General features: G+C 39.2%; 1 protein-coding gene across 4 annotated transcripts; it reads right to left on the bottom strand.

Annotated features, from left to right (window-relative positions):
• Position 1: 1 nt before the first annotated feature.
• Positions 2-12,831, bottom strand: wdsub1 (WD repeat, sterile alpha motif and U-box domain containing 1). Of its 4 annotated transcripts, none has more exons than XM_039794267.1 (14): positions 12,713-12,831; positions 10,597-11,008; positions 9,967-10,154; positions 9,123-9,197; positions 8,943-9,029; positions 8,100-8,193; positions 6,513-6,546; positions 6,372-6,412; positions 4,583-4,689; positions 4,403-4,420; positions 4,081-4,107; positions 3,475-3,654; positions 1,986-2,120; positions 2-1,286 (listed from the first exon to the last, which is right to left on the bottom strand). In XM_039794267.1, exons 2-14 carry the CDS (start codon positions 10,992-10,994, stop codon positions 1,135-1,137), a joined length of 1,536 nt encoding a protein of 511 aa, XP_039650201.1. In that variant the 5' UTR covers positions 10,995-11,008; positions 12,713-12,831; the 3' UTR covers positions 2-1,134. The 4 variants fall into 4 exon arrangements, with proteins under 4 accessions (XP_039650201.1, XP_039650203.1, XP_039650202.1 ...); XM_039794269.1 differs by having other exon boundaries at positions 9,123-9,182; XM_039794268.1 differs by lacking the exon at positions 12,713-12,831 and adding an exon at positions 12,602-12,685.
• Between the last annotated feature and the right edge of the window lie 829 nt (positions 12,832-13,660).

Genomic DNA, 13,660 nt, shown 5'->3' with positions numbered 1-13,660 from the left:
CTTACCTGCAGATATTGTTTTTAGTAAGATAACCGACATTATGTTCATGCAAAGCCCGTTACAGCAATACTTCTAAAATAACCATTGAATCAATAGACTCTCCTTAATGTGAAGGGGCTGTTGGTAGCTTTCAGACACTCACAGCTCGATGTTTTCTGGGTAGTCAGTCAATAAAAAGTCATAATTAATGTAAAATGCACACAACACTAAAGGCCTCCCAATTTGTGTCCTTATAAAGCTATTCGATTAGCTTTTCATAAGAATCTTTATTAATACATATGTTATAAATGCAACTCTTTTTGCTTTTTTAGATTAGTTTTTGGGGCTTTTTCCCTTTTCGATAGTAAGAGTTGATAGACAGTAAAGAGGGAGAGAAAGAGAGGGGACGACACGCAGCAAAGGGCCGCAGGTTGGATTCGAACCCGGGCCGCTGCAAAGGACTCCTCCTACATGGGGCGCACGCTCTTACTGGGTGAGCTAGAGGTCGCCCCATGCAACTCATTTTAAGATAATAAATGAGCAAAATAGCAACCTGTGTAAGATAAGGTTTTAATTTTATTCATGTACACTTTATGACTTGTTTTTAAAATTAGGAGCCTACAGTGTTGTTGACATTTTGTATTATTTTTTATGGTTATGTGGTGTCTGTACAGCACTAATGAAGAACTCACTTTTTTATTATTATTAACAAACCAGAAAACTGGCCATTATCAGCCAAAAGAAACCACTTGTGTGACTGGTGAAGAATGTCTAACCTTAAGCGATGCAAAGAGATCAACGCTGAGATCAAGCTGTGAACACAACATGAACATATTACCTTGTAAGCTGATATGGTCAACTTGTTGGCTTACAGTTGTTTATTTACACATCCAGCAGTTACGGAGCAACATGATAATTAATTTGAAGTTGTGTTTGTGGCCACATGGTGAATGTAAGTCCAATATTCACTCTCTTTGTAGCTTAAGATGCCAAATCTCAACTTTATAAATTAATGCAACAAAGAAACAACAAAGAAATTCCCACAGTGTCCAGATGCCTCAGATGGAACAAAATCAGATGCACCTGTACCTGAAATACTGTGGTTTCTTTCTACTTTGGGGGAAACATGTGGGTGGGTCAAAGGTCTTTCAGATGCTAGTGGCTGGTCTTCCAGCGGCCAATAGCCATCTTCAGGGTGTGATTAGGGGTGAGAAGAGTTGTCAGTAAGGGGAGGTTGGTCATGGGGCTGGAGCGGTTCTTATTGTTGATCCAGCTATCGATGGCCTCTCTTTCATACGAGTATCCATCTGTTGGCAAATGTTTATGGTTTACTCAAATAACACAAACAACTAGAACTGCAAGCAGTTATGACGGGGTCCAAGCCTCCCCGGCACGAGTCGCCCCCCCGACGACCCGCCCTGCATGCAAAAGCGATACCCAAGGCGCAACGGTGCAGAGGCAAACGTCAGGAAATATTGTGAAGTGTGAGCTTCAACGTCCGTAGTACATAGCCTTTGCAAATTTCCCATTTACACTGATTGAGTTATGGGCAAAAACGTTGATTATAGCGCCCTTTAGCGTTCTTTGCCAAATTTGGGACAGTAACAGGAGTTATAGGGCCAAACTCTTTTTTTCTGCTATAGCGCCACCTAGTGGTGGAATCGGTTGCATTTTTTTTTTTGCCTGAGGTCCCGGCACGGTTCTGGACCAGTCCTGAAAATGGCACCGCCCCACCATGCACGGTTTAGGCTGTATAAACTGTTTCAATGGCGGAAGAATAACGGAATAAGAATAATAAACCTTAGAAAAACAATAGGGTTCCACAGCTCCGCTGGATCTGTGGAACGCGGTTCCCAGCCCCCTCGGGCTTGGACCCCTAAATACAAGCAAATCAGTTTATACTGAAGAAACAGACAACTATAGAGTCCCAAGAGCTGACTCTAACTTATATGTTGTGTCATTTTATGTAAATTGTGTTAAGTGAAAAATGTCTGATCTTCGCCTACCGGCAGCAATGACTGGTTCCCTCATCAGCTCCCTGGTGATTGGACACAGGAACTCATCAGGAATGCCTGAACATACTGAATCACTCTTCAGGTCCTCCACCTTCCTCAGGATTTTACTGCGCAGGCCTACTGACTCTACACACACACACACACACACACACACACACACACACAAGCAAGAGAATAAGGGAATTTACTAGAAAAGAAAACAGACTTTGTGTGCTCTCATTACAATAGAAACCACTGGAGCCTCAAGAGGCACAAGCTCAACTGACCCAAACACTAACATATACAATCACATCAATATCAAGGTTTTGAGCATTTGTTATTCCTGCTTTTAACACTTTTCACTCATGGATGGTAAATGGGAGCGTGGGTGAGAGAGAAGATGGTGGGAGCAGATCACGTCTGCCGACTGTCCAATTCAAAGTTAAATACTAAGCAGGCACTCAAGTGCATTTTAGTTTGAATACTGTTCTTTCAGTAACAATGTGTTGCAGAGCCTGACTGCCTGAGTAATTAGAAACATTTATTCAAATTTAGAAGTTAATGATCTCATGAAATAAAAGAGTTAACCAACGTTGTACACAATGCTCTTTGTAGACTCCCTGATAATCTAACTGGTACACTGTTTCATTTTGTTATTCTGCTTCTTTAGAAGAAAATTATTGATTTCACTCCCACCTTTGTCAAATGTGGCTGTCTTTCATTGCTGAGATAAAACATCTTGCTACTCCATTCTGTTCTCCTAAGTTAGTTCTGCTCAGAAGATGGGATTTGCGCAACGTTACTAAAAACAGAACAATGTGAACACAAGCTGTAACAGCGCTGGAGCTGTGTAAACCGAGGAGTGATTGACAGCCACTGTGGGATGGAAATGACGACATGGCAATACAACAAACATTTGCTGACAACTACATGACAAACACTGGCCTAGCTGGTAGACTGGCATCCACAACACTCCTACTTTAGCCTTGTGGTTGCAAATCAGAAAAAAAGCCACAAAATATACCTGATAAAGTCTGATAAACAAACATTTCAGACAGACTTGGAAATAACCAAGTGGGCCTAATTACTGTATATTAGGTGTAAATCCACTAAATACCTTATGGGAAATAATGTTTTGGGGATTGGGTTATGTAACTGATGAACTGGTCCAGATTAAAATCAGAACTGCTGAGGCACAGCTGAGTACTTTTGCAGTGCAGCCTAATATTATGTAATCTTGCTGACTAAACCCCCAATCAACATTCACTCATTCCTTCACCCTTACTTTAATTTAATGTGTCGCCTTTTATCCATGTAAATAGGTACAAAAATCCTAATCCACACACATCCATGTTCATTCTGACAAGCGAGCAGGCGTGTAATACCCATAAGACTGGTTTTCTATTTGTACATTTCAGGAAGCGAGCATTAGGAGTATGAGAAACCGAGGGGCTGAGGAAGTGGCATTACACCCGCTGAGCCGTGTGTGACGCTTCCTCACCTATGTGCAGCTCTGACGCCAGTGTTTCCTTGGTGAGACTGAGCAGCTCTGTCCCATCTATGTTGTTGGCCCTGAATTTGTCCACCAGTCCCTCGAGGCTTTCGTCCACCAGCCACGTTGACACATCCCCCTCCGACCAATCGCTGACCAGCAGCTTGGATCGGCCCGCTGAGGTTCTCCCTGAGAGGGTGAGGCAAAGTGAGACGCTCAGCAGCACCTTTTGAAAAATGGCCAAATGTTCTCCATGCAACAATATCCCGAAATCCTGCTGACTAATTATTGATTAGGGGGGCTGTGGCTAGCGCGGCTTGTGTAAAGATATAAATAAATGTCTGGAGGGTTCATCAACGTTCTGATTGACACAGAGGAGTTGTACATTGCAGACAGAAATGCTAAACCAAACTTGGACTTTGCACCCACAGGTAAACATATGCCGATTCCCAATTACGACAATTATGATAACGTTTTTTGCACATATTGTTTGAGCAGTGGTGTCTCATTAAGTCATGTTAACGGATTACAGGCCCCCCAGTGTAATATATATAATATAATACAGTACAGTAATATATAATAATATACAGTAAGGCATATTTTCTTCCTTCCTACCTTCACTTGATGTCAGCGCAGACTGCTCTAGAACACACAGTAAAAGTAAACATGAGAAATGCAATGCAATCTTTCAGCAAACTTGAGACTGAAGAGAGATTAAGGGAAGAGAGCACTCTTTTTCACAACACCTGTGCCATTCACAACAAGATGAAACCAGTTTAATTAACACAACATCTCAACACATGGGACAAATGAAACGCTACTAGCAACTCTGCTAAAGATTAAACTAGTATGTAGTGTACATTTGGCATCGTCTGTCCCTTCCTTTTAAGTGTCAAGTGTAAAAATAAATATTTAAAATTAAAAATTAAAAACTAACCAGGCAACGACTTCCCGCCTTTCCATTGGACACAAGGTTCGGCAAAGGAGACAGACACAAAAATAGATGACAAGACAAAACAAATGTAATTAATCATCAAAATATATAGATGTGTGTGTGTGTGTGTGTGTGTGTGTGTGTGTGTGTGTGTGTGTGTGTGTGTGTGTGTGTGTTACCCACCATGGTCATTGCATCCGTCCTCCAGCCTCCAGATGTTTACAGTCTTATCCATAGATCCTGTAGCAATCAGAGGTAAAGTTGGAGAGAAGGAACATGCCGTCACGTACCTGCAGCAGAGGACAGAACCTGCATGTTAGGGCTGTTAACAACAAGGTGTAACCTTCTCTATATAATACCAGAAAAATCCTTAAAGGACTAAAAAGGAAAAGTTTGTATTGAGATGTATGATTCAAAGGCAAATATATTCCTAATATATCAATATGTACATGTTTTTTTTAAAGCCCATACAACCTATAAAAGTAAGAAGTAACTTTAAAGATAATAAGGATTCTGTGAGCATCAGATCCTTAAGCAGTTCCACTAAAAGCATTCAGAAGCTTAAGCCAAAAGCCCCAAATCTTAGTCCTGAGCTTTGTAGCAGCTATAAGGCCAGCTGCCTCAGGGTCTGAGGCTGCAGTTCGGCTTACAAGGTTAAAAGGTGGGCACTACGGCTCAATACCAGACTTATGTGGCAGTGATGCAAATGTTCTCCAGCAGAGGGCCAATTCAGTGATAGCTTACCATGTCAAAGACTGCCCTAAGATCTATATAAGGATCCAAATGTAATTTTCAGGAGATTCAAGAAAGTCAAAGCAACGTTAATGAGGACAATCTCTCTAAAACCTAACTGGATCGCTCAGAAATGTTGATCCACAAAAGCAAGATGGCTTCAATCAACGTCTTTAAAAACCTCCAATGAGAATTTAGAGAAAGGCAACCTCAAGATACTCTCAAACTGTTACTTTATCAGTTTTTCTAAAGTAAAATGAGTTTCCAAGAGGCGTTGCGTCAGGTGTTGTGGTTCACTTTTTGCCATTTATCCACTTTCTCTCAACTTGCCTCATCTACTTCCACTTCAGTTAGTGATCTTCCAAAATGACTTTCATTTGCCCCACTGAAAGGAAGTGAGCTCTCAGCCTTTCAATCACAGGTGGCTGGATGGACTTAAATAGCTTGTAAGTGTGATCATTCAGCTGTGGCTGTGTATGTGTATGTGTAGGGGGAAGAGACGCAGCGATACCTTTTTCTGAAAATGATAGATGCATGTTTTGTGACCTCACTGGCTCATAATCTATCCAAGATGCTGTCTGTGGTGAGATCTTGTTGTAAATGAGTGGTCATTGGTCAAATGTTGAAGTCTGACATTTACTGCTTGTGTTTTATGTGACAATTTATGGCATCAAAACCTAATAAAAATAGCGTGGAAATATCTCAATGTGACGTCTCATGATATTTGTCCAGTTATCTCAAAAACAAAATAGGTCCACAATTGGAAAAAAAAATACCACCAATACCCGTGTATTCTTCAGTGTTGGCACGGCAAAGCATCTTGCAGTAAATTTTCCCCAGAAATATGTTTATTAAAGACAGACTGAGCTTTTGTTTGTTTGTAAACAGAACAGTTACCACCAATTGCCAGACAAACTATGTGAAAGATCTCTTTTAGGAATTCTGCACAAACAACATCTAGTGTGTAAGTGGTGGAATATAAATGTTTAATTTAACTTCTTTGTTTTTTAGAAAACCACAACATCTAAATATAAGAATTTTATCAAAACACAAATATGTGAAGGAACTTATAAGAATATACAGTATAATAAAGAAATAACTATATATGTAAGATATCCTGTCTGGTAGGATGAGAGAGAAATTAACATATTCACCTTGGGACTTTTGAAATTCATGCTTTAATTCAAAGAAAAAGTCCAGTCAACAAATCTTAACCACATAAATATAAGGGAGTATTTACCTCTCGTGCTGGTTCAGTGTGTAAAGCAAAACTGCATTATTCTGAAAACAGACAAAGTGCAGCACAAAACCAAATATGAACATTGTGTTATTAATGGAGCAGAAAATGACAAGTCTATCAATAGAAAGAATGGGTACTCACAGCATCATAGACTGTGACAGTTTTGTCCACAGAGCTGAAGGGATAAAAGATAAAAAAGTATGGCTGTTAATTAAAGCCATATTTTAACTCCTTTTCAGGCTGCTCTCAAAACTAAACCTCCTGTTTAAACGGACTCATTTCACCTCAGAGTGATAGTACACCACCCCCAGACTGTCACTGGGTAATATCGGCCATTCTTATGTAGGATTTTAAAATTAAAGGCTTTGAAAATGTCAAATTAAAACTATATTTTAACTCTTTCAGGCTGGCAATTAAAGCCATATTTTAACTCTTTTTCAGGCTGCTCTAAAAGCAAAACCGTCTGTTAACACAGACTCATTTCACCTCAGGGTGATAGTACACCACCCCCAGACTGTCACTTGGGTAATATCGAAACCCTTCTGATGTAGGACTTTAGTATTAAAGGCTTGGAAAATGTCCTATTAAAGATATATTTTAACTATTTTTCAGGCTGCTAAATAAAGCTATATTTCAAAAAATAAAATACATTAAAATAATAGAGTTAATTGGACATATACTATACTATCACTCTGAGGTGAAATGAGTCCGTCTAAACAGGAGGTTTCGCTTTTTTCCCCCACTCAGCCCGAAAAAGAGTTGAAATATAGCTTTAATTGGACATTTTCAAAGCCTTTAATTTTAAAATCCTACATCAGAATGGTGCGATATTACCCGAGTGACAGTTGGGGCTGGTGTACTCTCACCCTGAGGTTAAACGAGTCCATCGGAAGGTTTCGTTTTTAGAGCGGCCTGAAAAAAAGAGTTAAAAAATAGCTTTAATTAGCAGTCTGAAAAAGAGTTAAAATATAGCTTTAATTGGACATTTTCAAGGCCTTTGATTTTAAAATCCTACATAAGAATGGTCCGAAATTACCCGAGTGACTGTCTGGGGGTGGTGTACTATGTGAGCAATATTTTAAACAACTGACTATTTGGTACAGCATGTTCGGATCCACGCAGACACAGGGATAAAGCAATCCATGTCTCCCTCCAGTGGTTCCACTGAAGTACTGCATTCTTATAATTGTGTCACTTGTGGCAAACAATCTATATTTTACATTAATTGCTTGATCCTAAATAGTTCAAGACATTGGTGCTGATCTATTTAAGATCAAGAGATTCATGTAAAATATAGATTAAGCACATGGATTTCAACTACAGCAATGTTTTGAGGGAATCAGGAGGGTTAGAAACATTTGGAATGTGTGTGGTAAAGAAACAGGCAGGTGTTTTTTGCACGCTTCAAGGACTTTGATTGATCAATGACAGCTCAGGCATTTGTCCAATCGCAACAGTCACAAACTCACCAAAAAAATAACATTACTATGCAATATTAGCATAATTTGTAAGTTGTAAGGAAGGACGATTAGATGATCCTGTGATGGGTTCTCTATTTTAAGCAGGCTGATTTTCATAATGAAAATATTGGCTAAAATCCATCTAAAAACCTAACATAAGCTTTGGAAAATGGTTGTCAGAAATTAATAGAATATATACAATCTGTATTAAGAGGCTAAAACATTCAAAGTCACCAATACGCTTCCTTCACCCTGTTAAAGATCCTACCCAGACACAAGCAGCTGCCCATCTGAGGAGTACGCACAGCAGAGGACCGGAGCCGACTGGCCCGTTAATGTGTGCAGGAGCTGCATCTTATAGCCTGCAAGAGAGAGAGAGAGAGACAATAATTATAGTTATACACACAATAGGTCAAGTCTTTTCCCTGACTGATGTCAAACTGACCAGCAAGCCATATTACAGGGTGGACCTTTCTTTATGAGAATACCGGATTGTGCTGTGAGTGATAAATGTTACTGTTACCTTAAGAGAAAATTGTATATGCTAAATCTGTACACAAATACAAGCACTTAATGGCGTGAAAACCCCAGAAAACAAGGCTTGGACAGGCAGCTCTGGATTTCTTTCAAATAAAATCTACTTTTATTTTGGCAGCACCAGTGATTTGTTTTGATATACTGGTGCTGATATATTACAAACCAGTTACACAAAAGAAGGGTTGTGCCTCTGAGGGCTGTAATCAGACTGAATGTTAGATGATATGGAAACTGCACACACAACAATATTTCGTCTCAGACTCAAGTCTAGACAAGTAGTGTATGTGCAGAGTGGAGTTCCTCCAACACAGAGCCATGCCTCGGATTATCCACTGTTCAGACTATAACAACACCTACACCTACATATTAAAACATAATTCTGCCTTGTATGGCAGCACTTGAACAGTTGTTAACCAAATACATGGTCTGCCACACAGGACCAGCGTGCATGGATAAGCCAGGTTTACAATCTTAGCTGATAACCATAGGAGGGTGTAATTATGACAGAAAGGATCCTGTGAGCTAGCGAGAGATCTTTCAGTATGCAAAGACAGGTAAACATACGTTACTCTACCTCCTGAGCTGAACTTGTTGATGGCCCAGATCTTCAGGTGACTGTCTTGTCCACAGGACGCCAAACGAAACTGCACAACTTGACCACCTGAAAAGACAAAAACAGACAAACAGGGGCGCCTGGTTAGCTCACCTGCTAGCTGGCTAGCTCACCGCAGCAGCCGCGGGTTCGGGTTCTGACCTGCGGCCCTTTGCTGCATGTCGTTCCCCTTCTCTCTCCCCTTTGCTGTCTTAAGCTGTCCTGTCAAATAAAGGCCTAAACGTTTTTTTTAAACAAACAAACAAAATAAAACTGCATGACACCAAACAAATGACAGACTGTAATCAATCTTTCACAGACAACAACAATCAGTCGGTAGATGTTATTGGCTCCCAACAGTGAAATTAGACAGTGGCCAAACAGATCAGCTGTGCTCACAACTGACGTGATTTCGACAAACCTTAGAAAATGGTGGATGGTCAATATTACAGTAATGCCCCCGCCTATACTACCATCTTCTATAAAGGGATTTGTTTGAAGAATGTGACAGTAACTGTAACTAAAGAGACATGCATGCTTTATGTAAAACCCAACTGATATTATCAGCCAAAACTGGCTCATCAGAGATATAGTTATATATGTTGACAGATATGCAAAATGAAATTGCAGCGTTTTATAGCCTGCAGTTTCATGTACAGTCAACCCTTATTTTTCTTAATCATAGTTATATTTATAGATTTCATTTCCAGTAAATTACTGGCCAAAATGAAATATTAATTATTAATTACTTTTGCTCACATATTTGATAAAACTGTCTTTGTTCAACTGTAAAATGTCCTGCCTGTGTACATATCTCTATCAAACTGTTTAGTAATCAAATTTGAGAGAATCTTGCCAAAAAGAAATTACATTAGAAGTTTATGTGAAAATTGAGTGTTGACCAAAACATAATTTAGACTGTGTTCTTATGATTTCTTTACTGCTAAATGCTGCCAAAAACTTCTGACCGAGCCGTAGTTGATAAACGCGCAGCAATGGTCCTCACCACTGAGGATGTTGGGAGCAAAGACGCAGCAGGTGACCCCCAGGTCGTGGGCATTTTTTTCTGCAAGGAGCTGGTTCATGTCCAGGTCCCACAGACGCAGGTCCCCGTAGCTGGAGCCGCTCATAAACACCTGACTGCAGGGGCTGAAGGAGAGGGCTACCATTGTCGTGTCAGACACTGCTCCAGTCCTTTACAAAAACACAACCAACAGCAGCTGCATCAACTGGTGCACTTTTCACATTTCATTAAATATTATTAGCGTTTAAGTGCAAAAATGCATGTAACTAGATGCTGTCAGGGTAGTGCCAATATTGTGTCGGGTAACTGCAAACAGTGGTGTGAGGAGAGTTGTTGCCACTGAGGTTTTCAGCTCCCTTTGTCAGGTTATGAAAGAGACTTTCACAGTGCTGTGTATCTGTATAAAAAGTGGGCCTGCAATTACCAAATTATCCTCATTATCATTTGATCTGCTGAATATTCTACTAATTAATCTAGCAATCACTTAGTCTATGAAATGTCAAAGAAATTGAAATAGAACATCTGAAATCAAACTTATAACCTTGTAATCGATTTTCAAGTTGCTTGTCAATTCAAATTTGAATTGTTTCAGCTCTATAAAAATGGAAGTACCTGTGCAGCTGTTTGGAGGGGAAATCCCACAGAGCCAAAGTGCCATCAGATGCACCAGAAACCAGGTGAGCAGAGTCAGGAGAGAGCGCACAGATCCTCACAGGACTACGACCAGGATGCTCCAGGACGGCCTCGATCTCACCCGTGACCGTGGACCAAACCATCGTGGTTGCGTCAGTCGAACACGAGACGAGGAACTGTCCGCAGGAGCTGAAGCAACAGCAGTGGACGCCGTAGCCATGTCCTGACAGCGGTGAAAAGGGCAGCTCCGAGAAGTCACAGGTGTTGTATATCCGCAGAGTTTTGTCCCCAGAACATGTGGCAAACAGTTTGCCAGAGAAGGCACACCAGTTGACATCGTCTCGATGGTCTTGTAAAGTGCAAATCAGAGACGTCATTTGGAGAGCCGGTCCTAAAGTTCACATAGAGGGAACGAGAAAAGCATTATTTAAAAAGGAAATATTATTAATTTAAATCCAAGTACCTGGGCACCAGATTCACAGAGACATGACACAGCAATATATTGCTATTTTATTATATAACACAAAGTAGGGTTTTTTTGTTACTTTTTTTTTTATTAATTTCTGATAAGCTCACATTGTTGTTGTTTTCAATCTATTGGGGGCAAGTCTCACGTCCTTAAGGGAGAGTACAGGTCCAGTCACATGTCTTGATGAGTAAATTGCAAGTCATACTTCAAGTCTTTCAGATGTTAATGCTGATTATTAACCATAAACAGCATTTGAACTGAGTCGGTTAATCGATTTGTTGATTTATTTTGAATGGTCATTTATCAAGCAAAAATGCAAAACATGTGCATGTTCTGGATTCTCAAATGTGAAAATTTCCTGCGTTTCTCCGTTTTTTAAGATTGTATATTGAATATCTTTGGACTGTTGGTTGGACAAAACAAGACATCACCTTGGGCTTTTAGAAATTGTGAGGGATATTTATGGACTAAGTGATATATATATATATATATATATATATATATATATATATATATATATATATATATATATATATATATATATATATATATCGATTGATCATTCATAAAAAGAAAAGGAAAATACTTTTTAGGTGCAGCATTTGAACATTTTACTTTCACAAAGCTGTGCTAATGTGTGTTGTACATAGCTGAGACCACATCCCTATAAATGCACAGGTCTAATAACTGTACATTTGAGATAAGTGACTAAGTCACCGTCACTGTCCATTTAAAAAAAAAAAAGTTTTACTTTTGACTTAGTGACCGTGGGTTATCTGACGCTGATAGTAATACAATAGTAAGTTAACCGTGGTGGAAATAGTACTCAGATCTCTACAGTACAGATATATATTGTAAAAGTCCTGCATTCAAAAATTGACTGAAGTAAAAGTACAAAAGTATTAGCATCAAAATATACTTAATGTACCAAAAGTAAGTGAGAAAGTACTCAGTATGCATTTCAATTATAAGTATTGATGCATTCATGTGTACATCACTTTAATATTGCAGGTGGGGCTAGTTTGAACTACCTTATAAACTGCTAGCTTGTGATTTCCCCCTCTATCTTAACCTTTTGTTATGCTAAAATAACACATCATGTGAGACTACTAGCTAACTAGCTAACAATTCCCTTTGAATTGTAGTGGCGTAGAAGTATAAAGTAGCAGAACATGGAAATATCCAAGTAAAGTACAATTAGAGAAGGCCTACTTGAGTCAATGTAGCCTACTTAGTATCCACCACTGGAAGTTATAGTATCCTGTGTGTCGAACAGCAAAGTTTACAAATGGCTCATTCAAGTTCAACCAGGTAACAAGAAAAACACACATAGTTCTCCTTGTTTTAACCTGGAAAAGTAAACATTAGGTCGGGCTGTCACAGACAAACACCAGTAGCTAGTAACCAGGGACGCTGGAGCTGTAGAGACCGCAGCGTTAGCTAAGCTCATCTAACAGTACAGCAGAGCCGAGAAGCAACTTTCTACTTGATGTTATAAAGTCAAATATTATTCACCTGCAGGAAACAAACCGTGACAATAAACTGCCCAACAAGCAAACTCAGACGGTAAATGACATTAAATCTAATTTAAATGTTAGCTACGTCTAACTGCAGTATTGTGCTCACCTTTCTCCGCCGTGTTGTCCGTTCAGTTGAATATTGTTTACTTCCTCATCGAACAGCTGACTGTGACGTAATGTGGGTTACGTCACCCTCTAAAATTGAGAACATAAACTGGAGAAGGCTTCTACCGTATAATTACCAATTCCTTTATTTCTGACAAAGCTAAGGAAGTACACCCCATAACTGTACCTAACCTATACCCTGCTAATCATCTTGTTGCTAGATTTGCTGACACTGACTCTTCCTGTACCTTTAAACAGAATATTGAAACAATTTCCTTTTTCCAAAACCTTTTTTTTTTATTTATTTTTTTTTTATTGTGAAACATACAAAAGATTTTGGACAGATTTGGAGTCTTACTTTTTAGAACCCACTAACTTTAGTCTACTCTTTAAACCATAAATATATCATCCGTGTCTATGCTAATTTGGGAAATATAATATTTAATTAATTTCATTATTCTATAGGCCTATGTTAAATGTTATATTCACAAGCAGAAATTCTCTAACTCACTTCCTAATTTGTTACCTTTTCTCATGGAGCTTAGATTGTTAACAACAAAAAAGTATTAAACTTGTGGAAACTGTAGAGCTTTTTTCCCCTAAACTTCTGACTAAATGGGATTATATATATATATATATATAAGAATTAGTCTTGATGTTCTATTGTTGTTTACCTGATTCTTTGCAGCCTATGATGCATTTTGTCTATAAAAAGACAAAAAGAGTACATATGGTCTCAAGGTCTTGAACACGCTGACGTCAGGACTTCATAATTAATTGACACTACATGTGTGCACGTGTGTATTTGACCTGCCGTCATGTGATAACCTACCTGTGAAAACAACATGTAACCACTTCAGATGGGCAAAGCAGGGTGGTGTGAAGTAGGCCTACATTTACTCAAGCACTTCTCCTTACTAGAATTGTAAGGTAGTTTACTTCAGTCTTC

This window comes from Perca fluviatilis, chromosome 3, assembly GCF_010015445.1.
Source record: "Perca fluviatilis chromosome 3, GENO_Pfluv_1.0, whole genome shotgun sequence".
Lineage (NCBI taxonomy): Eukaryota > Metazoa > Chordata > Actinopteri > Perciformes > Percidae > Perca > Perca fluviatilis.
Note: the sequence above shows the minus strand (reverse complement) of the source record. Positions and strands in the feature narration are given on the sequence as shown.